This window comes from Sphaeramia orbicularis, chromosome 17, assembly GCF_902148855.1.
Source record: "Sphaeramia orbicularis chromosome 17, fSphaOr1.1, whole genome shotgun sequence".
Taxonomy (NCBI): domain Eukaryota; kingdom Metazoa; phylum Chordata; class Actinopteri; order Kurtiformes; family Apogonidae; genus Sphaeramia; species Sphaeramia orbicularis.
The window spans coordinates 23543133-23568580 of record NC_043973.1 but is presented as its reverse complement, the minus strand read 5'-3'; the positions used below and the strand labels follow the sequence as shown (position 1 = coordinate 23568580).

The 25448-nt window shown below is 37.9% G+C and overlaps 1 protein-coding gene across 1 annotated transcript in view; it reads left to right on the top strand.

Annotated features, from left to right (window-relative positions):
• Positions 1 to 19523, top strand: part of tnr (tenascin R (restrictin, janusin)) — a 189158-nt gene extending 169635 nt beyond the window's left edge. Inside the window, 6 exon segments of the mRNA XM_030160124.1 lie at positions 4554 to 4686; positions 5534 to 5685; positions 5873 to 5969; positions 13740 to 13901; positions 14555 to 14718; positions 18820 to 19523. Coding sequence (XP_030015984.1) covers positions 4554 to 4686; positions 5534 to 5685; positions 5873 to 5969; positions 13740 to 13901; positions 14555 to 14718; positions 18820 to 18939 — 828 coding nt within the window. The 3' untranslated portion in view covers positions 18940 to 19523.
• The last annotated feature ends 5925 nt before the right edge of the window (positions 19524 to 25448 follow it).

Here is a 25448-nt window from a genome sequence, read left to right as displayed (position 1 = left end):
AAATGCAGGTTTTAACTGGCACAGCTCCGTGCAAAACTGGCTGCAGTTGTTGTGGCAAGGATGTGGCATAGGCACAACCAAAGGTAACGCAGAGAACCAATCTGTTCTGGTCGCATCAACATGACGGAAGAAGAAATAATTGAGACATATGGGCCCCCCCACTTTACGGGACTCTTGTAGCAAAGGCTACTTTTCCACTTGATCTGATGATTGTGATTAAAGATAAGTACCGACATTAGGCTACAGTGTGACAAAATAATGTGCTCCTGACAGTCATTCAATTCAACAACCCCCCCCCTCTAAAATGTCCAGAAATGCCATTTTAGATCTTCTAGATGAACTAGGGGATGATTTGGGGCCAAGGAGGAGTCATGCAATACCTTCTATGACAAAACTCCTCCAACATTACATTTCCTTGTGACTGGATCATTCCAGCGCGCTGTTGCCATTAGTGCTGGTGTATCCCAGAGAAGTTTTTCCAGCGTATTGTCTCCATGATGACAACCAGTAGCACACACAAAATCCTCATTTAAATAGGGTGGTCTCCAAGACTTTGCACCTGTTGTCATTTAGTCACTCTTAGTAAATCACCTGCCGACCGCGGTCCAACCCCACACGCAAAATTCTAGATTGTGCAAGCAAATTAGTACACGCAAATTTGGATCTAGTAGATCCGGCCCATAGAGTACATTTCTTTAATGCCACCTCTAATTTGTGCAGTCTGGCCAGAAAAAAAGAGTTCTCACCTGGATTTGACTAAGCAAATAGTTAAGAGCCATCCATTGGATAATTAGTGCAGTGACTAATATATTTTAGCTGAAACAAGTTCTTTAATCCTAACTGATGCAATGAGTTGCTTCTCATTTCTTAAACAGCCATCGATTTGCTCATGATCATTAAAATTGGCCAATGCCAGGAATCACTGGGCTCATTTGGGTTGTGAATGTGTGTCCAGATCTGAACCCCATTGAGAATCACTGAGTAGCAATGGAGAAGATCTGATGCAGGCTTTTGACTCTCCCTTCATTAATTAAAGATCTTGGCAAAAAATCAATGCAACTATGGATGTAATAATGTTGTGACATTTATTGTGTCACTGTATAAGGTTTGGCATAAAGGACATCACAGTGAATGCATCTTGTAATCAAACCCAAAGGTTGTCCAACGAGATGTTGCACATGGGACTTTTTGTTTGATAGTGCACTATATATAAATGCATATAACAAATCATTGTTTTCTGACCTTACATCACATTTAAAGCTATACCATATGATGTGGCATTTTTACACTTTTCTTTTGTCATCTTAAAATGCTCCAAATAAGTGTGTGTCAAACTAAAATGTAAAAGAAATCCGCCAGGCATTGAAACTCAAAAATGTTTAATTCTCATATAGTTCTGATAAAAGTCTGACCAATCATTTTAGTCGGTCCGAATAAAATAATTGGCCGAACCTGACTGAGCCTCCTGTCAATCATCCATTACGGCTGTCCAGCATCTGATCCATTATCGCCATCTCACATCCGCTATGTGTACCTGTGAATCTGACGCTTCACTCGCGCTGCTTCTCCTGTCACTGACCACAGTCTACTGTCTAGGATGTGTTTGGATAGAACTGACATGCACATGTGGAAGGGAATAAACGGATTTATGAACAGAAACGACAACTGAGGTGCACAAAGGGGAGTCTGATGAATGAAGGATGGGGATAAAAGTCCGGAAGTCAGCTGTACTGGACTGAACAGGTCTGCAGAAAGCTCAGCTTTTATGACGGTGGGACTCATACAGGTACATGTACATGGTGTCACACAATGTAGGATGATGTAGGATGATAAATGTATGGACTATGAAACCTCAAATGTCCACGGAAAATTCGCGGAGGCTGCGCGTTCACAGTGCACGCGCCCATCCCCTGGGCACTGCAGTGAAAACACAGACCCAGTACTGCACAGACCAGGTCTACTGATGGAACAGGAGCCGCGGGCCCGCGGCAGGTGGATGATGCATCTGATTACTGAGGGAGGGGTCCGCGGACACGCCAAAACGAACCGGACCTCCGCCTCTGCTTCCTCCTCCGTTTCCATCGCGCATGAGGAGAGAGGAGGAGGAGCCTCAGAGCTCAGGCAGAGGGAAGGGGGCGGGGCTTTGGAGGGAGGCGGGTTGTTCATGTTCAAACTTTTACTAAGTGCTGTGAGACATGCCACATCAGTTGGTATAGCTTTAATGGCCTTGATGGTTTTGCACTTGTTTCAGACATATGCCTTTTTGGCTGCCAGTGGATTTTGATGGCCTTCGATGATGTTGTTGGATGTTGTTTGACTCTGTGTTCAATGTTAAGAAGGAGTAAACAACAGTATTTGGATTTACTTTGTATTCATTATATTCATTATTATAAGCTTCAGTCTCAAGAAGAAAATAAAGAGATTACTTGCAGTTAATCACAGCAGATTGCTTAACAAATTAGTTCACCTTTAAGCCATTGGCAGCCCTACTTAAAATCAAATGTTTAATAAACCACCAACACTGATTCATGTTAATAGAGATATGATCCCTTTTAGGCCAAAGGTACTCTCTCTCTCTCTCTCTCTCTCTCTCTCTCTCTCCTCTCTCTCTCTCTCTCTCTCCTCTCTCTCTCTCCTCTCTCCTCTCTCTCTCTCTCTCTCTCTCTCCTCTCTCTCTCTCTCTCTCTCTCTCTCTCTCCTCTCTCTCTCTCCTCTCTCTCTCTCTCTCTCTCTCTCTCTCTCTCTCTCTCTCTCTCTCTTCTGTCTCTTTCTCTGACACTGTGTGTGTGGTTGACCATCGGGTGTCACTCATGCACAAAGAATGCTACTGTAATAACCTCTCAGATTTCAATGGTCAGTTCTTTAGCCTTGCTCTGTCTTTCATCATAATCCATCACCTTGTGCACAACATTCTATGCACTACAGATCGTGTCCTTCTTTATAAAGAAATAGGTACACAAAAGTGAGCAATTTTCTTTCTTGGTTTCATGATAGCACCTTTTATATTTGCATTACAGTCAGAACATTTTTAACATCGCCTGTGTTAGTGTAGAAAAGGTAAGAGTAAAGACTTTTTTTTTACTGCAACCGTAACTTTTTACATCTGTGATCATTTTTATTGTCAGCTTTAGTGTAGTCGTCATAAAACATTCAATGGTTGCATTAATATTGCTACATTAAATAGTAATAATCCTAAACAGAAGAAATTAAAACGGGCCTGATTGTTTTGACAACCAGTTCTATTATTTACTCTTTTCACCACTTTTGTCATGTTGTTTTATATTTATTAAACCTTCAGTCACCCAAGAGAACCGCCTCTATAACCTCTGTCACATTTTAAATTCATATAGTTTGACAATAAATGAGTCATTCCACTCATGCTCAGAGCGAAAATGATCGGTACCACCAGAGATTGAAGTGCTCCTTGCAAGAATTTTCTCTGTTTTTGTAATACTTTGGGTCTGACTCAGCTGACTATATGTGTCCGTATTGCTGCAGCAGTGATCTAAGTGCATATCGGTGAGCTTTAAAGCACTCAGCCAGCTTCCCCTCTTACTGAGATAATGGCTTTTTAGCATCTACACCAAATACTGCAGCTGTAAAATTTATTTCATATTTAATTAACATTAACGTAATAGTTTGTAAATGCTCAAATCACTGTTAGTTGCCTGCGTGCCTGAAGTGACAATATTCAACCATTTACACCCACAAGGACAAACACATATCCATTGAACATCCAATCATTCAGCCTCACATACACAGTCAATAGTTGAGTTTATGAAGGTATATATTACCTTTGATAAGACAGTACTGTTTGGCTTGCAATAAAAATCTTATCTCGACCCTGAAAACCCGATGGGAAAATGTCGGATCTCAGAGTTATAGAGACACCATTTACCAGCTGCTTCCCTGCATAATTCACATGGACACATTGCTTGGAAATGTGCAGCTTTTTTTTCCAAACCGGCTGAATATTTCATTTTTACTTGTTCATATTTTATGTGTATCCAGGCCAAACACACATTTGCACAAATATATGCTCGTGGACTCACACACAAACACATTGGCAAGGTCAAGTTTTATTTTGATCAGTTGGTGGATTGTGAAAAGGCTCAGAGAATGTAAAGCCTCGAAACGTCCCAGTTTCTCAAGACAAGTTATAGAAGAAACAAAGGGAGGTAACCACTTTTTCACCGGAAATAGAAATATTTGTTTCCTGATTGCTTAGCAGCGTCTTATCTTGGCTGTGCCTTTCACCTCGTCTCCACCCTTCTTGTTTATCTTTTTTTTACGCCTTTATCACTTCTACTTCTGAAAACACAAGTAGCTGCTTTTCATCTGCAGTAAATGGAAACTTCAATTTAATATCAAATTCATATCATCCTAATATCCTTTTTCATTCTGGTCTAAATGACTAGTTTGAATTATGTTATTAAAGCAGAACACAAGCCAAGCACAAGGTTTATTTGTTGCCATTAGAATTCAGAATATTCCCGTCTATTTTTTTTCCTGCTACAGTATGTGAAAAGTGAGTTGATTTTCCTTTACACTAGGAGCTGATTCTAGATTCAGAAGACACATGGATTCGTCTGGAGGGGCTGGGTGAGACGACAGAGTACACAGTGAAGCTTCAGGCTGCGAGGGGACTAGACACCAGTGCTGTTGTTTCCACTACTTTCACTACAGGTACAGGAGACACACGCTGTATGTTGCCTTGCACCCTTTTTTTTTTCTTTTTTTACACTGCATTTCACATAATAAAGGTGCACAATAATAGGTCCCCAAAGTCACCCACGAATTGTATGTCCCCTCCCTGTAGACCGGTGAGGGAGATTTCCCATTAAGCTGCACCTGCAGGGTGGCAGTAACTCAACAATGTGCTTGAATAATTTTCAGTGTGGCGTGTGTTTGTGCACGACATGTCACTCATACAAAAGTTAGAGGCAGCTTCATGAACCTGCTAATCATCAGGAATTCACATAAACACGCCAAGAGTCAGTATCCATTATTTTGCACATAGTAGCAAACTAAATGTTGAAAATTTAACATGTCAGGATATTGTCATGTCAAATTTTTAATTAATGTCCTGCCACTTTGTTGCTGCAAAATTGGTTGTTAACGGAAATCCCAAAGTCACTATTGTGTTCGCTCTGTTTTGACTCATACCAAAACCCCTGTGGGAGGTTTATGCCTCTTCACCAGGTTTTTTTTTTTTCCTCATTCAGTGCTGAGCAAGTGACTTTGCTTATCAGATTTTTGGCTGACAGCAGCGCTTAGCTGCATCTGAAAGCAGAATTTATCCGATCAGACAGACCTCCTTTGAAGGGTTTATCATTAAATTTTCACTTGGTTGTTTTGTTATATTCAAATATGAACCAGAAATATCCAGAATTTTGCAAAGGATTGGTTATTCTTTGGTTCTTTTATGTGCTCTTTACATTTCTACAAAGAAACTAAGTTTTAAGTAAAAAGGAAGAAAAACATGATCAAACCATGATTTGTCAACACCCCCTCCTCCTCTGCTCCTCTCCAGGGAGTCGTTTGTTTGCGACACCTCAGAATTGTGCTCAACACCTGCTGAATGGAGAGACTCTGAGCGGCGTCTACACCATTTACATCAACAGAGACCCCAGTCAGGGTGTGCAGGTGTACTGTGACATGACCACTGATGAAGGAGGCTGGATTGTAAGTCACAGTGAAAGTAACACCTTTTTAATGGTACTGTAAGAACCTGTGTCAACTGGGTAAAAATAGATTCAGGGGAACAACGGAAAATTGATGTCAAAATCACCTACTTGCAGTACTGAACATGTCAGGTATTTTAGTCCAGGAAACTGAAGATATTTTTTTTACCTTCCACTTTTGTTCTTAGGTGTTTCAGCGTCGACAGAACGGTCTGACGGACTTTTCCAGGAAGTGGAATGACTATCGGGCCGGTTTTGGGAATCTGGAGGATGAGTTCTGGCTCGGTAATACTTACAAGAGCATTTTTCTAATTTGATGTGTAGAGTTTCAGATTAATCCCAGGTCTTCTCCGTTATTGAGCAAGGAAGCATCATTACCACTTCCTGGTATCTGGCTTGACTCAGTCAGTGTTAAAACCCTATTTCTGTCCTGATCCAATCAGGCCCTGAACACTAGCCCATCAGTCTCAGTCATGTGTAGAGTTGAGTTGAGTCGCACTACATTTATTTTGACACATTAAATCACATACCACATCAGACATTACATAGAAAACACTGCATGCAGGATAATATTGTCTTAATCAAAAATTGCAGGGTAAAGGGGAGTAATTGGCATACATTTGTATTCCTGAAAACCTAGGAATACTATACTGATTGTGACTCATGGGCAGATTATATATTTGACTGGTGAGGGCAGTTTTAGCCTTCCATTTTTTATTACTATGTGCTTCTATCCTGGCTAATATATTTCAGCACTATTTTATGGATTACAGCGTGATATTGAGCTGCAACCTGCCATGTATTTTGTTCAGTCTATGTTACACTTTTCTGGTGGCTGTATTACCCTCTTTATCTACACGCCATCTATATGACTGAGGGGGATTTATCGGTGCAATCAATAGAAGGTCAGAGCTTTCACTTGGTTTCAATTGACACATCTGTTTTATGGGGGGAAAAAAAGATCTCTCCGATATTTTGTGCCGGTACTATCACCCCTTTTTGTGAGATTTTTCAGTCTGCATTAAGATGGAGAACCATGCTGTGAGAACCTTTTTCTTTTCTCATCTCATCTCTCCTACTTGACTTCACAAAGTCTGTCCCAATTCATTCATTACTGGATTCTCTGAAAGCTCATCTCTCCCTGAAATGACTGGGTAATTGTTTTTAGCATGGCTCTGATTCACAGACAAAATAACAGAACGTCCTCACTGTTTTGATGGACTGCTGCAAATTCTTTCTTCTCCAAATCTCATTATAAAACAGTAATTATATTCATTAGAAAATGTGCAAATGAGTCATGTTTCTTCATGGGCCAGTTTTTGTGTTATTGTTTTGGTGCAGATGATTAAAGGGAAATATTACATGAATATTTCATTAAGTTAATCAGGACCTTGCAAAAAATGTTTTTTGAACTTTTTGATTAGAGGAATTAAATAACACTGGAGGGAAATTTTGTTGCATCACATTATCTGCTCAATGTACCAAACTGAAAGCTGTTAATGTGTTGATACATTTTAGGTCCAAATCCAAGGCAGCTCTTCAGTCCTTTTTGTGGCTGAGTTTGACAAAAGGTGAACACAAAAAAAATAAAATTGAGACAAAACTGCAAGAACTATACCGACAATACAAGATATGTCAAGTCAGAATTTATATTAAAGCTGAAAACAGTCAGCAAATTACCTTTGAGTACTGAAAACTAAGGCTGGGCGATATGGAAAAAAATCTAATCACGATAATTTTTTTCATATCAAATAATATCAGTATGTATCACAGTATAAATCAAATTGCTATTTTTGTCAAGCTTAAATTGTCCCTTACTCATAAGTTAGTTGTGAAGACATCAGGAGGTTATTTTTTATTTAAATATGATTTATTTTCTGTCAGAGTTTGAACATGACAGATGTGCTGAAGATATATTTAAAACTAAACTCAGTCTGACCAACAGGCAAAAGCTTTCCAGTTTTAAAGGAGAACACAAACAAAACAGACCATCTTCACGAAACAATACCAGGGTATATACTTAGGGGGACGTTCCTTAACTGGCGTAATCTGAAAACAAAACTTAACATGTTTTTAATGTCCAACTCCCAGCTTCTATGCCTCTGTTGTGTGCCAGAACTGAGACTGTTCCCACCCTACTTTTCAGTAACCTGGTCGCCCAAGTTATCGATCAAATTTTCTCCTGAGGGAACACTCATTACCTCCTGCTGCAGCCCAAACATTAGCGTGTGCACTACGACTGGCTCTTACACCTGTGCTGTGTGCGTCAACCTAACTTGACATGGCTCTAGTGTGATTGGTTCGGTGCAGCGCTGCTTAATTGTGATTGGCTGTTCTTATGTCAGTCAAAACATGGACAAATGAATTCTGTCGAAATTGTATTGAGCATGTCTCCTATTTCTATCGAGGAAAAGTTACTTCATGATATATATAGTTATTGTGTTATTGCCCAGCCCTACTTGAAACAATACAGTTGAACATTTCACCTCATGAAAATATACTTATATTTTGCAAAATAAACTCTTGTCACTTTTAATGATTTTGTGTTGTATGAGCAATTTGTGTTGAGAATATCAGACTTGCTGCTTCATGGTAATAGCATTCTCAACTCTACCTGCTGCTGTTCACTGCCACCACAGGAATGATGTTCAAAAGCAGCTCTTTTATCACAGCATGTACAATTTCATTTAAACCTGGTGGTCTAAATTAATCTTTTATCTTCTAACAAAAAAGGACAGAGAAAATACTTACACTTGCACATGGCATTTAATGTAAACAGTGGACAGACATCTTTGTAAGATAAAACACCAAACAGACAGTAATGCATAAAGTGGCACCATTCAGCACAGGATGTGGTAGTCAGATAAAAAGTGATAGAAATGCTTCTGGCAGATAGACCTGGCAGGGATTCGCTTCATTTCTAGCAGGTTCTCTAATGACTGTGTGTTTGTATAATATAATATCAAATCACTGGAGCTATCTGGTTCAGTGGATGCAAAATGTCATCTGACCTGCTTCCACTTCAGCTGAATCAGCTATAATCTGCCCTCTGGATGCAAACCACACCAGGGCACCTCCATCTCCAGGGTTTCACTTTGCTTTCCTAGTGCCTCCTAGGATGCACTCTCCTTCCTTTCCTCCCTGTCTTTCTACTGTACTCCATGCTTTCAGTGCATAAAAGCAGCTTAATGTAACCTCGGGGTGTGAAGCTACTCTCTGCTCCTGTGAAAGCTTCTCTCTGTGATGCCAGATTACAGATAACATGTCAGCGGGGAACAGAAACCTGGATGGATGGCGTAAAATGTCAAGGCTAAGGCTGAATGACCTGTTAGACTGTACATACATGTATCTGCTCTGAATATGGCCCTGAGCAGGGGAACATTGGAGAGCTTTATTTAATGCTTTCCTATAAGGATACAAATCATGTTTCCAGTTACAGCAGTGGTTGAGCATCCTTTTTGCCAAATTTGATATGCACATGAATGCGAAACTACTCTAGAGTCTCATTCTGAGGAGGAAAGTCATGAAAAGAAGTTGCTTCACCAACACAGGCTTTGGTCCATGCATGAAGTGTAATTCATCTGCAGTTTTTCACATTATCTAATATAAAATGGCAGTATAGAGGGTATTTCCTCTTTTTATTGTCTGCTTGTGCTAATGGAAACAGAAGTTGACATATGAATCTTTAATAATCACCAATAAGTAACAAATGAAGTAGCTTTAATCCAATAGACAAGTTAATGAACATATAAATGAATCATTACATTTGTGAATCACAGCACTTTATAATACACTCACTGATCACTTCATCGGGTACATCTGTTTAACTGCATGTTAACACAAATATCTAATAGGCCAATCTCACTGGGATTGTTACACACAGCTGTTTCTAGGGTTTACAAAGAAGGGTCAGAAAAAGAGATAATATTCAATGGATGTCAGTTCTTTGGGCAAAAAGGTCTGAGAGAGAATGGCCAGATAGGTTAGAGCTAATAGAAAGTCAACAATGACTCAGATGATCACTGATTATAATGGACATATGTGGAAGAACATCTCTGAACACACAACATCCTGCTCATTGAAACAAATGAGCTACAGCAGCGGCGTATACACTCACTGGCCATTATATTAGGTACACTCACTACTAGCATGGTGTACCTAATATAGTGGCCAGTGAGTGTAACATGTCAGACCTGTACAGTAGTGCACAGTGATTTTTGTAACATAATTTTTTTAATTTACTGGAATTGATCAGAGCAGCTGACACACTTCAAAACACATAACGTTTACTTTGAGTACAGAAAGTGTTTCGTGAACTGACACTTTACATTAGACGAAGTGAACAGCTGCAGATGAGTTATATTTCCTGGATATGCCAGTTTTATACGTGTCATGTTATGTTTCAAGTTTTGACAAGGTTTTAGAGCAAACAGCCTGCTAATCTACGTCAGCAGGAAACAGTGGTAGACCACTAAACGTTTTCCAGTACAGATAAAATTTCTATGTAATTTTAGTCTTTCAGTGTGGTCGACTGTCACATATACCTGTACCACAACGATTCTCTTGAAAAGCAATAATAAATGCAGGTTATTGGTTATTTCTTGCAGTAAAATGTGCTTTTTATGACTTTATTGGCTTTTTAGCCCAACGACCCAAAGGGTCCAATGTACCTATTGGTATCAGCTGCCGTCCATCGTCCATTCGTTAACAATTTTTCTAGAATCTTCTTCTCCGAAACCGTCAGCCAAAATCAATTGAAATTCATACCAGGGGTTTCTTAGGGCAAGATCTACCAAGTTTGTTCAAAGAATTGAGAAACATTGATTTTTTTATGATTTTTTTAATTTTTAAAAATCCCCATTGGTTTATAATGGGACACATTTCAAAGTGCTACAACTTGAAAACAGTTGAAGATATTGCTATAATTACTATTGGCAATAGATAGGAAGTTACATATGGGCTTGCATTTGGGGCCATGACCTTTGATCTTGAGTGACCTTGAAAGGTCAAACAAATGCCAATCGGACAGCAAAAATGTACACACTGTATGATGAATCCATGTTATGCTGTTGAAAATCCATAAATAAAATTATTAAAAAAACAAATGCCAATCAATGTCTTAAATATGCTGTTGGACTTCAGGACCCTTGGTCTTATTTTTTAATATCTAATTTTGGTCATTTTGTAGCTTTAGGTGCTAATGAACAGTTGAGGATATAAAGGGAATATGGAGAAGCGAATGACATGAAACAAAGGACACCAAGACCTGGAGTTCAGCCCAAATTGTTGCAGGTCATGGTCGGTCCCTCGACTGTCACGAAGTCCCTGGTGCCTGTGCTAACACTGTGTGAAGTGTCTCTAAAATATATTGTCTTTAAATAAAAAACAAATGATAATGTCACACAGATGGTCACTGGAGATCTAAAGCACGTGACCTTCACTCTTCTTTTTACACATTAGGTGACTGTTGCAGCCCGAGAGAGCTATTAGACATTTAGCTAATCACTGCCGTACACACTGAACACCAATCCTCAGGACAGTGAAGAACCATAAACATCAATATCACATCCACTCAATCTGAAAAGAGGAGGCAGTTAACTAGCCAGCAGTAAAGAATATGGAAATTAAGCTTTCGCTATTATCGGTTACAGTTTGAAAATGGTTGATTTTATAGCCGCTCTAGGGCGATCTATCCAGCCTGCTCAATGACCTCAGCTTGTTTCACACAGAACACAATGTCAGTTTGATGATGCAATAATGGAGAGGATCCAGGGTGGCCATGTGCGATACGTGATCATTATCCCATTCGCCCTTCTGCTTTTTTTAACCTCCTCTTGTTTCCGTATAAATGTGAGAGAAAGGCTGGTAATAAAATGCGACGAGACAGTAATATTGGTAGTAAAATAGGACAAGTGCAACAGTGTGTCAAAATGCATTTTTAATCACTGCGGTTTGAAATAGAGCAGTATGATCCCATAAAACTGCTGGAGGAAAAACATTTTGAAAATTACGGTTTGGGGATTAATTGCTGATAATGCACTGATATTTTACAATGGAAATGAGATATGACTGACTGTTAAGCAAAATTTAATTACAACAATTGCTTTTCCCCTGTCTCCGTAAGTGCCGTTAGGTTGTAACATAGATTCTATCTACGCTTTTGCTTCCACTGACATGCAGCAGCAGATGTAGTTTCCCTGCTCTCCCAGGTGTCTGGCCGCTCGACCCTCCTTATCAGTAAAATACTCAAAGATTTTTGTTTTCTGCTTTAAATTTTCCCAGGGTTTAGAAAAAGCTGGCATGTGATGTTTCCGTTGGAGGTAAAGCAGGAAAGGAGGCTCTTTTCCAAATGGCTGCCTTTTGTCATCTGATAGTGAAGGCAGTTCCAATCGCTCAGGTCGGTGTTCGGGGCCTTATCGCCTGTCTAGGTTTAAACGAGCCTCGTATCTGCTACCTTAAAGATAAAGAGCAAAGCTGCAGGTCTCGAAAAGTTGCAACACGTGGCATTTGCAGCAAAGCTGGTGGTGGTGACAGTGTCCAGCTCTCTCAACGGTGCCAATCATCCACTTCCAAATGACCGTCTGACTGCAGGGCCTCTGGTGTCCATAAACGGCATTTTTGATTTGTCATTTTGTAAAAAAACAGACTGACCTGACAGAGACCCTGTAGACAAGTAGAGGGTCAGAAAACCAACACTATAGTGAAGGGAAACATTACTAGGGGTGTGTATTGGCAAGAATATGGCGATACAATACAAATCACAATGCTAGGGTCACAATGTGATATATCACGATATATCATGATACTGTTAAAAAGGCAATTTTTTGTTTGTTTCTTTTTTTTTTAAATGATTATTTCCTTGAATTGAATTACACCAGAAATATGCACAAATACTAAACACATATTTATTTGATCACAACAAGATCTAATGCTGTATCACAAAATTTACCTGTGTTAAAGCTTTATGTTTTACAGACATTACAGTTTAAGATCCTGTTCAAATGTTCATTTTCTATTAGTTCATAACTAACATCATAACATTATTTTTGTGCAATCCCAACAAAGCAACTAACATCTGCCTCTTTCAGAAAGTAAAAAGTGCTTTTAGGATGTTTCAAATAACCATTATTTAATAAAATAGTGTTAAACAATAATAATTAAAATATAAACAAAAACAAAAATGAACCTCCACAATGTCTGCACTTGAATAAATACCTGAAAATATCAATACCGTACTTTTTAATATCGATACAGTATTGTGAAATGAAATATCACAATATATTGCACAACTGATATTTTCATACACCCCTACATATTGCTGTGTCTAAGAAGGACAGTTTGTATTGTTGAATTAAAGTTACATTATCTATACTTTTTTTTTGGGGGGGGGGGAGTCAATCTGTCTTTTAATTTTAGGGTGATATTCTGTACCACTGGGTATTTCTCAGCTCTGAGATCCAACAAGATCAGGCTAAATGTAATGCATGCATTAGACACAGTTTGAAGAGTGTGTCAGTGTGTTTGTATCAAACCAGAAAAACTGGACAGATTTCCTATCCACGGAAAATACCAGGCTCATGTATCAAATAATTTGACAAGTTTTCACTACAATTTGTGCTTATCTTAGGCAGCTTTTTGAACACACAGTACCGTTTCAGATTATCAATTTTAGCAATGCCTCTTTTTATTTTTATTTCAGTCAAAGAAAATGATTATTTCGCCCTTTCATTTGTTTTCATTGATATGAATATAACTAATATGCATCCAAACTTCAAACACAGTGTAAACTCAAGGGATGGAAAAAACAATTCTTTCTTCTATATTAAGTCCATTCATTCATTCATTCATTCATTTTCTGAACCCACTTTATCCTCACTAGGGTTGCTGGAGCCTATCCCAGTTGTTTATGGGCAAAGGCGGGGTCCACCATGGACATGTTGCCTGTATATTGAGTCCAAATGGAGGAAATAGTTGCATTTAGACAATACATGTAACATTTAATGGAATATTTACCACAATGTATGATGTAAAGTGTTTTTTCTTTTTTCTCTGCAGGTCTGGACAACATTCAGAAGATCGCTGGTCAGGGCCGTTACGAACTGAGGATCGACATGAAGGATGGGCAGGAGTCAGTCTATGCTAATTATGATAAATTCTCTATTGGAGATGCAAGGAACCTCTACAAGCTTAGGATAGGAGAGTACAATGGCACTGCAGGTAAGGGCTGCAAAACGTCAAGTTTCATTGCACTTTACAGTCTAGTAAATATTTTTACTAGTCTGTGAACATAATTATCATTTCATCTTGTAGTTCAGTGGAATTATTATTGTGACTTACAAAAACGGCCATAGAGGAACCCGAAGTCCAAAGAGTTTTTACTTTCTAAATATTTTTGGTCGTTAAATTATGTAGGAAATGACACTGTATTTGTGTGACACATTTTCTCAACCTTCCGCTGAAAATGCTGTCCTATCACTCCTCTGCCATCTGCCATCTCCTTCTCCTGCCTCGTTTCCCCTCCATCTTTTCTTCTCCCTGATGTCTGAAACCCGCCTCAGCACTCCTCCACATTTCTACTCTTGTCCTCGCTCTCTGTGTACCTCTCAGTCTGTCAACATGACCATATGCCAGAATTACCTGTCATCCCCTCATGTTTATAATTATAATTCTCAGTGCCTAAATAAATTCAGAGAGCCTGCAGCAGGACTTCTTTTCCTCTCCCTCCCTCCCTCTCCGTCTCCTTCCTGCCTGTCTGGTCATTTACATTCCCTCATCACATCATTACTCACTGCTGCTGAACGCCGGTGTTGCCTCACATTTGCTCCTGGTGTTTAAAGCGCTTACTTCCTCTCTCTCTCCTCTGATCCCAGGTGACTCTCTGAGCTACCACCAGGGCCGGCCCTTCTCTACAAAAGACAGAGACAATGACATCGCCGTCACTAACTGTGCCTTGTCCTACAAAGGAGCCTGGTGGTACAAGAACTGTCACCGGGCCAACCTCAACGGCAAATACGGCGAGTCCAGACACAGTCAGGTCAGTCAACCAGTGTCAACACAAAGAGTGAACATGGAGCAATTATTACACAGACTGAAATACTTAGTGTTACAAATGTGAAATTATTAATGGAGCGAGTCACTCAAATTAATACATAGACTTCTCAATTACAGTTTTATCCAGCAAAGGGCCAGTGCACATTCCCCACCAGTGTAGAGCTGGGCATTCTGGCCAAGAGATCATATGTCTAATACCATAACTTATACCATTAGACCTTAAAAAATATAGGTGCATTACAACCAGACTGTGATTTTGTATATTTTTACAGCATTTTTTCAAAATCAACAATACCTGGATAATAACAGTACCTGTCTAATTTTCCAGGAGTAATATCACTTTAGTTCAGAGGCCACATACAGGCCAAGTTGGTCTCACGCTGGCTGGACCAGTATAATAGCATAATAACTTAATAATAACTCAAAATTTTAACAGCTTTATGCCTTTCATTTATGCATGTGCATTTCAATTTACAGATTGCAGTGGATCTACAAATGGATCCCAGCATTTAGTAACAGGCAGAATATTGTTAAAATTCCAGTTATTTTTTTAAATTATGCTATTATTTTAGTGGCCCGATCCATTTGAGATCAAATTGGGCTGTATGTTGCCACTGAACTAAAATGAGTTTGACATTGTTAACTGTTATTATCTTCAGTGTAATTTTTGCACCTCGCATTTCATTTCATGGGCCGGCTTGGACTCTTTGTCGGCCCCCTGCTCTAAAGCATCTGTGTAAATTAGACTCATTCGCAGCTGATGTATGATATTCTTAGATATTATTTCTTCAGCAGCAGCAAAACAATGACTCTGCTAGTTAACGCTTACTAAACCCAACCTTTTATTGCAGATGGGTGATTAAGTATTGATATAAATGGTTTGACATACCTGTGCTAATGACATTAACACTACAAACCCATAGACTAGTGAAATGCTCTCTGTAAAATACCATAATTACACTGATAAATGAGCCATTTAAAACAAATGTTAGTGTAATATAAAAGTTTTGACAGAACTGTTATTCATTTTTCAATGACATTATCTGCATAACCCCTCTAAAAAGTAAATCACCAAATTAAGATTGATCAAGATCTGAGATTATTACATCGCCTGGTGCAAAAGTCTCTGTCCTGTAAGCTCCAGAGGCTCAAAAAGCAGCAGGATTATGAAATTTAATGGAAAATCTGTTTGAGAATTTGCACCCCAACAGCAGTATATAAACTAGCATGACAATTGGAGTGTATTTGAGTGCACCTTGTTATGTAAATTTATAGCCCTGTCTAACAAAGCCTCTTTGTCATAGTCTAAGTCAGTGTTCTGCAGTGCACATCTGAATGAATAAATGATCGGTGTTATAATGATTAGAGGATTTAGCACTGGATAAGTACCTGCGTCGCCTTCAGAGATGTCTATAGTGGAGTCTGAACAAATAGACAAGTCAGGAAATGTTTTTAATAGCTTTAAAAGACAGTGAAAATGTTACTTGAAATCAGTATAAAACAAGCAAATTGTTCACCATCACAGGCTCACATTAGAAGCAGAACAAGACAGTGCTGTAAAGCTGATTTCCTTTTTACATTCATATTCTAAAATGTATCTAACAGCCATCCATGTTATGATGTCTCATCAAATGCCAATTCTATAGATGTCACCCAATCCTATTTGTTGCTTTAGATTTGTACTCAAATGTTACATATTTTCCAGGTTATTTTGCATTTAATGAAATAAAATTAGATTAGGCCAGGTGATATTACAGCACACAAAAAATACTACTGAAGCACAAAGACAAGTCAAGTGTTTAATGGGGACCAGAAACTATATTTTAAAACAAGGTTTTGTTAGCCCAGATTTAGTTTGGTAGGTGGGTGCTACTATGAAACTGGTCCCTAAAAACAGGACAGAGGGGTTAAAAATTCAAACCAGACTAATGTAGACTAATGTAATGAAGCAAGTTTAGAAGCACTCTGAGTCTATTTTAAAAAATAAATATTTACTGAAATAAATGAGAAACTATTTTTCAGATAAAACATATTTTTATATTTTTTTATATTATTTTTTAATACAAAAATCCACATGTAACATGGTAAAATGGACACTAAAATTCCACCCTATTTTATTTATTTATTTTTTTTTGTAATCTTTTTAGTCTCTCACAGGTACGTTTTGGGAATCAAAGTAATTATGCAAAGCAGAGTGTTTCACAAAAATGTCCTCTGTTGCAAAATCGCTCACGATTTGTGTTTAAATGAGCAGGTTCTGCGTGTAACACCAGTGGACATGATACGTTGCACTTGAAACCTGGAATGAGACTGAGATTCATGAAAAAAAACGCATGTCTGGATAAGAAAAACCACTAGGATCGACAAATTTAACACAGTGTCTTTATTTAGAGCGGTATATAAGACCATTTCCAGCCATGTTTTCAAGAACAAATGCACTGACACCTAGGTAGCTTTAATGTCCCAGTTTTGGTCCTATTTTTGGTCCCAATATTTTATTAAAAATTCATTAATTTTGGGATGGCTCACAGCAAGAGTATAATTTTTTCATTTATCTGAGGCCATCATTAGGTACATCCTGGGGGGGAAATATGTCTAAATTTGTCTTTTATTATTGGGTCTAAAAAGCTGGCTAAGTGCCAGATACCAAAATGAACCCACTTTCATAGAAGCACCCAGACTGTTGTATCTAAATTGAAAATTTGTGCTGTGAAAAAATGCTTCTTCAACTTCACTGAGGACACTTTTTCAGTGAAACCATTTTATTGTTTGAAGGAATATTACATGTTAGTCCAATTTACAGCTGTATCACTGGTTACCCACAGATGAACAAATGAAGAGAAATATGCTTTAAAAACGAGTACACATCACCAGAGTGTCCACATTTCCATCCACATGAAAATGCAAATTCAGAACTGAAGAGGTGTCAAGAGCATGTCAGACCAACAGGCGTCGATCCAACCTCACCCAGAAATAGCTCGTATTGTTTATGAGTGACCTCCGAACTACATTCTCGCAAGTTACTGCATATTTATGAAAAATACAGATAGTAAGGTTGCACACATCAGGTACCAAATCACCTCATGAGTAAAGGATGTCACCACCAAACAACAGGTTCTATACAACCTTAGCTTGGAAGGAGTTTTCCAAAGGCCAAAATGTATAGAAAAATACACTCTAGTTATGTGATTAAACCCACTTGTTGTAATTTGGCTGAATCAACCGCTTGAAAACACTGGCATATGGGCGCTGCATTAAAGCATTTGCAGAACTCCCTTAAACTGGAGTGAATACAGCTCCATGATTAAAGGTTACACTGCTAATTTTCAAAGACAAACAAGTTGGAATGTGATGTAAAATTTGCTGCAGACTTTCATTTTCATACGACACTAATGGGGTAGACGGTGGAGATGTAATAAAAGGTCACAACTACAAGAACAGGTGTTTTACTGAAACCATTATCCTGATAGTAATTCTAGCAGTATGTTATGAAGAACACGCCTATGCAGTGAAAATACCAGGTTCTTATTCTCATACAATAATGGGCAACTGTTTTTGTTCAGTGCATGTAATGTAGGAGCGTATATCGAGGTCCTCTTAGGTCCTTTAGGTCCTTTTAACAACTTGGAATGGCTTTAGAAAGAAAGCGAGGTGTTGTGTAAAGCTGTGATTAGGCTGAACTACAAAGGAAGCAGAGCATCACTGCCTCGCCACGCTCTCCTGATTTTTTGATGACATGAAATGAGGCCAGGGGAGATGGACAGACATGAAGACATGCAGAGAGAAATTACCTGTAAAAGCTGCAATTTTTATGGTTTTGATAGTGGGGATTAGTGTGGTTAGAATAAGACTGCAATTACACCAGGGTCATCATTCTGCTTTTCTTATGTCAGAAGATTTGGCCTCTAGCTTTAAATCTTCCATTAAATGGAAATAAAACACACAATAGTGCTTAATACCAGATTTCTACCTTGAGCTCAATCAGTCAATTTCCATTTTATTCAGATGCTCGCTGTTCTCTGTTCAACTCTTTAATGGCTCTTTTTATTCCAGCTGCTTCTGAATTTCACTTTGACTCTTACAGGGTATTAACTGGTATCACTGGAAAGGCCACGAGTTTTCTATTCCCTTCGTGGAGATGAAGATGAGGCCATTCAACTTCCGTAGCATCAGCAGTAAGAGGAGGCGATCTGCCCCTGAATAAACAAACCGCCCTCACACCAAGCCCGGAGTCATGGTTAAACGGAGTTCGGATAATGTTTAATGAGGGATTCATGCTATCTGTGTGCTGCGCCGGAGGTTCAAGTTTGATGCAAACTGACAACACTCTTTAATGAGACTGAAGCAACGGGTCTTACAAAAAACGCTACTAATATTTTATTAATATTCATTTGTAAAATAAACACATTAATTATTAATATACTACTGACATCCAGAAGCTCTTATAACCACGGATGTAACCATGAACGCACCACGATAGCGGAGAAAGCGAAACAATGTCCGACCTCTGTTTATTTGTTCTCCTGCCCAGCTTTAGCTGTCTTTCCCTGCTGTACTTCTACCCGGAAGATAGAAGACACTGTATGTAATTTATTAAATACTTTGAATGACAATGGTTCTTTTCGCTGTAAAACTGGAAGGGCAAACCAAGAAGCTTTTTTCTTCGTTAAGTCTGTGATTTGCCTTTCCCAAACTAGGGAGGAAATGTGCTCAGAAACCCCCTCACCTGTGAGAGGTTGCATTATTTTAACCATTATGAACTAATAACACTTTTAACACAAAAAAAAACATACTGTATATGCCCTTGAAACCCTTAACTGTAAGATATATATATTTTTATAACTGATATTGTGACAATAGTCCATCTATTTAATATAATTTGATGCCCTGGTTTTGGAGACTATTTAAGTTCAGCTGATAAAGACACACAAGAGATAAATAATTACAGTAAAACATCGTCAACAACCAAATGAACAGAATCATTATTCACAAAGCAGTGCACCAGCAACAGCTTCATTAGCATCTGTTTGATTTGTATTATTTCTCTGTGTCTGTGTTACTGTTAACGACAGAATTCTCAAACTAAAGAAGCAAAATGAAAATAATCATCAGTCTTGAATATTTTGGTCGTCACACGGAGACGGAATTTGCACTAGGAGTGGGAACACAGCAAAGCTATTGTTGTTCATTTACTTCCCGAATTATTCCATTTTTACTGTTCGTGGACTTTAGATATTATTTTACCAGATTCTACTTTGAAAAACATTAGTCTATAAATGATGCAGTTGCTTGCAGAGATGGTGCTGATAGATGAACGTTTAACCAAAGATCTGCATAATACACTGAGCCTGCTGTTTGGGAAATTGCCAGTCAGTTTTGTCACCAAAGTCACTGAGGCAGCTTTTTCCTTTATTAATAGATTCTCACTTTTCAGGGACTCTTATGTTAATCATGTCCCCGGGCGTCCCTTATGCAATGTGAACACTCAATTCTATGCAAAAGAAAGTCAGGGTGGGTATGGTGCAGATTTTTTTTTTTTGCGCCACTCTCTTCCCTAGCGTTGGCTCAAATGAACTTAACAAAGAAAGCAAAAGAGTAGATGGAGTGAAGCCAAGTCTTTCTTCTGTGCCCTTTTACTCCCCAGTGAAACAACAAAATCAGCAAACATGGCAGAGAATGTAATCTTTTACTGGGGCGGGCATAATCTGCAGCATGCCCTCTGAGCATTTTGTTTTATTCAGTGTTCACGCTGTCACACAAAGCAGTCAGTGCCACTTATTTGAGTGCGCTTTCCTGTAAAACGCGTTATACTATTTTATGAAGGAAAAGGATGAACGCACGCACACATTGAGATAAAAGCCCTCTCTGGCTTCACAGTATCGATACAGAATAAATTGTTTCAACCCTTTTATCTGGATGTCACCATTGCTGCAAGCAACACTGGGTCACATATATACATTCAGTATTTCAGCGTCGGTTCAAAGCCCTGTCACTTTGTTGTGGGGATGCACCAATACCACTTTTTTCCAGAAGAGTACAAGTACAAGTACTTGCAGATACCGAATACCGATATGATTACTTAACAATACCATTACAGTTCTTAGTTACTTTTTAAAATGTGCTTATAATTGCCAAATACCATGCGGCTAAAATTTACTTAGGGGGTCAAACGAGTGGCCATTTTTGTCAAAAAAAAAAGTTGTAAGAAATGCATAGAACTGTGTTGAAATAATGCTAATACATTTGTGCACACACTACTGATATTATTTGACAGTGGAAGCTATATTTTCAGAAATATTGGATTTTGAACAGCACGTGTATGTGAAAACTTTTGCTGGTGGACAGATGTGACATTACCCATGACGATCTGGTCAGTACCAGTACTTTATTAGTAATAAACTTATATACTTACTATTGCTAATTCTCCTCTTGTTCATAAATGTTAGTATTGTGGATCTAAAACAATAACAGCTGACACAAAACACAAAATGTGTCAGTGGACGGATGTGACATGGTTGTTACAGATCCCATCATACTGATGCTTGGCAGCCATGTCACCGTTTAAACTAATGATCCCTGTGCAAAAACTAGTATCATAATTATTTATTGTATAGTTTATCATCACACTAAAGAGTAAATAACAATATAGAATTGTTATTTCTTTATAAAAATGCTTATTATTAGAAAACTGTTGATTTAAAAAGTGACGTGTGACATTCTTAGTGTATGTATTGGCGTAACATAAGCAGGATGGATCAGCACCATACTCCATTTTGCAACCTGTAAAATAAAACATGTGATATGTAGTATATAATCTTGTAAGAAAAACTGGGGAATCTAAAAGAATATTTGTTTTTCAGGTAAATTCAGTTCAAATATAACTTGACCATTTGTGACATGAAGATATAGCATTAATTGTGATGAAATTGGACATTTTTGAGCTGAAAACATAGTTCATATGACCATCAACATGTTGCAACAGAACTGAAATCCTGTAAATTTGCAGAACTTGCATTTACCAACACAAAGTTCCTTTGGGGATTCACTTATATTGATTTCTTATGCACAAAGACATAAATAAGACCTCTAAGCAAATTTTAGCCGCATGAAGTAGAGTAAAGTTTTTTGAGAAGAAGAAAAAAATCAATAATAACAAACATGGCAATGAATGAGGAGATAATACTAATGTGGATACTAATGTTGATATTGATATTGATGAGGGTAGTTGTCATAAATATGTCAATAGTTTTTCACTAACTCACACAGTCACTCTGAAAATATCCTCTACCTCCACAATTCCCAGTGGTACTGCATCTCCATCTGAGCATGCACAGAACCTCATATATAAGATAATACGATGAACGGAATGTACGCAGAGGACGGACAATACGCTCCATCCGTATCCAACTTCATCTTTAGCGTGAATTGCGGTCACCATTGCTTTTGCCACTGTCATTTATTTTGAAAAATCTCCACACTGCTGACATTACTCCTTGGTTGTATACCTGCTGACTGTGAACATCACGCTGGTGTAAAGTGGTATCGGTGTATTTGTTTCGGAGCACTTTTACAAGTATGAGTATTAGTACATGCACTCAGTATCGGACCGATACCCGACACTGGTGTCAGTATCGGTGCATCCCTACTTTGTTGTTTGTTCTCAGTGAACCAGAGGAGGGGCTTGTATCATATGTATTTTTATTTGTGGTTTTTGTCCTTTATAGGAATTCTCCCACTCTGTGAACTACTACTAATATACTCATGTAGACGTAGAGGTGCAGATACTGTGTCTTTTGATGTGTTCCCCCTTTAGATGCAAACAAATTCAGAAAGCCCTCTGGAACATTTCCACTCTAACCGCTGTATTTCTAACCAGTGTTGTGTTCAAGGACAGACGGAGCCCACTGCATGCTAACTAAATCGCAATCAAAAGCCTAATAGCAAATAACAGACGTCATGAGTTTTAATTGATTTGTGATGAGTTTTACCGCTCGCCTGGGTAAAAAGTTGCTTGTAAGATGAAACAATGAGAGCTGGGTAGATAACGTTGATAAATGAGCCTCCGTGCTTTAGTGGAAACCGTAAATTGCCCACAAAGGCAAAATAAAACAGATGCAACTAAAAATGTAAACAAAGAACAAACGTGTTTCAGCAAGCGACCTTTCCCAGGTCTGATTTATGTTTCAGTGTCAAAGTGACTGTTTCAGAGCTCCTCGTGCAATCCATCTCCCATAGTGATTTATAGTAGCGTAGGGAATTCTCCATGTACTTATTTCATTAAATACTTAGATGAAGTTTGACTGTGCATTTTTATGCAAGGAACGCAGGTGATTAAGCTTCGCAGAAAAGGAACAGAATGTTATTTGTATTGTGTTGGATGTCTCTCATGGCTAAATATGATGTGTTTTTCAGTCTCTTATGAAGAAAACTGATGTACAGTTTCAGTTTATTTGACATTTTGTGAATCACCGTCATGAATTTCAAGTGTCGGGCGTCAATCATTGAGTAAATCGCACTAAGAAAATAACAGAAGTCAAGTTGTTCTGCTGTAGAAAAGCCTCTGTCCTCCCCTGCATTTTGGCCTAATAATGCAATCAAACATCATTTTCCTTTTATCATTCTTTCGTTAATCATTTCATGTGTTTACATGCACTATTGTACTCAAAAGATTAGGTGAAGCCACTCTTCAATGAGAGCTTTCAAGAGAACAAATTGTTCAGAAATTGAGTAAATTAAACTATGGTCCCTCTTGTCATGGAAACAGAGAGGTTAAGACGACAAGGACGTTGGTTTTTCGTGCTTAAAGTTCTTATTAATGTTGATTTTTTTGAGTGGTATTCTATTATGTTTCCCATCATGAGGAGGATATGTTCTACTATTTCAGGTTTAAAGAGATTGTTTTGTCCTTATAAGTTGTTTTAAGTATTAACCTGGTCTAAGGCACTGGAATAAACTGTATTTGGTTCTACTGAGCTACAGGAAACCCACCTGGGCTCATTATTTATTATGCTGTTTTGATTTTTTTTTTCTTTTTCATCTGATGCAACATTGTAATGTTGGTGAGTAATGGCAAAAGGCCGCCAATGGTATCAAAAATAAATTTTAAAAAATGCTTTATTTCTGGGTTCTCTTTTCAAGTTAATCTGTACCACCGCGTCTGGTGGTTATTTGTTACATACATTTGCAAGATACTGTAACTGCATTGACTTTAAATCTTGCCATGAAAATGTAAATGTTGAAAAAAGGTGATGTTGACTGTTGAAAAGCTATATACGCTGAAACTAAGGATTTATTGTTGGATAACCTTGGATATAACTGTCAAATTTAGCTCTAGTTTGACTTGAACATGTACTATATAGTTCCTTTTTTAATACATTTTCTACATATTAATAAAATATTCAAATAGTCTGAGCCAGTGTGTTATGTTTGTTCTTTTCATGTGTTACGTCTGTGTTAATTACATGATAAATGAAGTCTTTCATACTTCAAATGGAGCTTATTAATCATTCTAGTAACATAAAAGACAAAAACGTGCTCAAAAATCAGCATGGGAGCAGAATTTGACAGCAGACATTCAGTAATTAGGCTTTTTCAAGACAAGATCTAACAAAAGTCCAAAAACTGCAAACAGAGTTAGGTCGATCATTGTCTTGTAGAGCAGTCTTTAAAGTGTTTAATCTGACTGATCACTCTGAAGCGGTTTGGTTTGTGTTGTTTAGAGTTCATTAAAATAATCTGTTTAGTCGATTAGAAGGCCTAAACTGCAATACTACACAGATTAACTAAAAAAAAAAATAAAGTCCTCCTCCAGATTTAACGAAGCAAAATGCAACAGGTTGTTAAACTGATGCATTGAGTAGCTTCACATTTCTTATACGACACAGGTGTCAAACATGTGGCCCGGGGGCCAAAACCAGCCCGCCAAAGGGTCCAGTCAGGCCCCTGGGATGAATTTGTGAAATGCAAAAATTGCGCTGAAGATATTAACAATAAAGGATGTTAAAATAATTTTAGGTCTATTCAATCTAAAAATGATCAGACCAGTAAAACACCATCATAATAACCTATAAATTATCAAAGCTGTAATTTTTTCTCTTTGTTTTAATGTAAAAAAAAAAAAGTAAAAATACACAAATGTTTACATTTACAGACTAGCCTTTTATAAAAAAAAAAAAAAAAAAAAACGTGAATAACCTGAAATTTCTTAAGAGAAGTATGGAGAATTTTAATAATATTCTGCCTGTTTAATGTTTTGTGTATTTATAAATCCGCTGTGATCTCTAAGTTATATAAATGATACATTGTTAATATTCTTGTTAATATACTTCAAAAATTAAATGCATGGATATTTTTGTAACTCCATAGGAAAAAAAAAAAAAAAAACTTGATTGCATTGTTTTTTTCATGCCTGAGGAGGAATAAAAACACTGAAGAAAAAAATCTTGACTAAGGTTCTCACAATTCATGCATGAAAGGGTTAAATGTGCTAATTCTTACATACGTCAGTAAGATGAATTGGAAAACAAATGAGAAAAGTGCTGGTTAGATGATGTCTCTATTATATACACTGAACAAAAATATAAACGCACCACTTTTGTTTTTGCTCCCATTTTTCATGAGCTGAACTCAAAGATCTAAAACCTTTTCTATGTATGCAAAAGGCCTAATTGTCTCAAATATTGTTCATAAATTTATCTAAATCTGTGTTAGTGA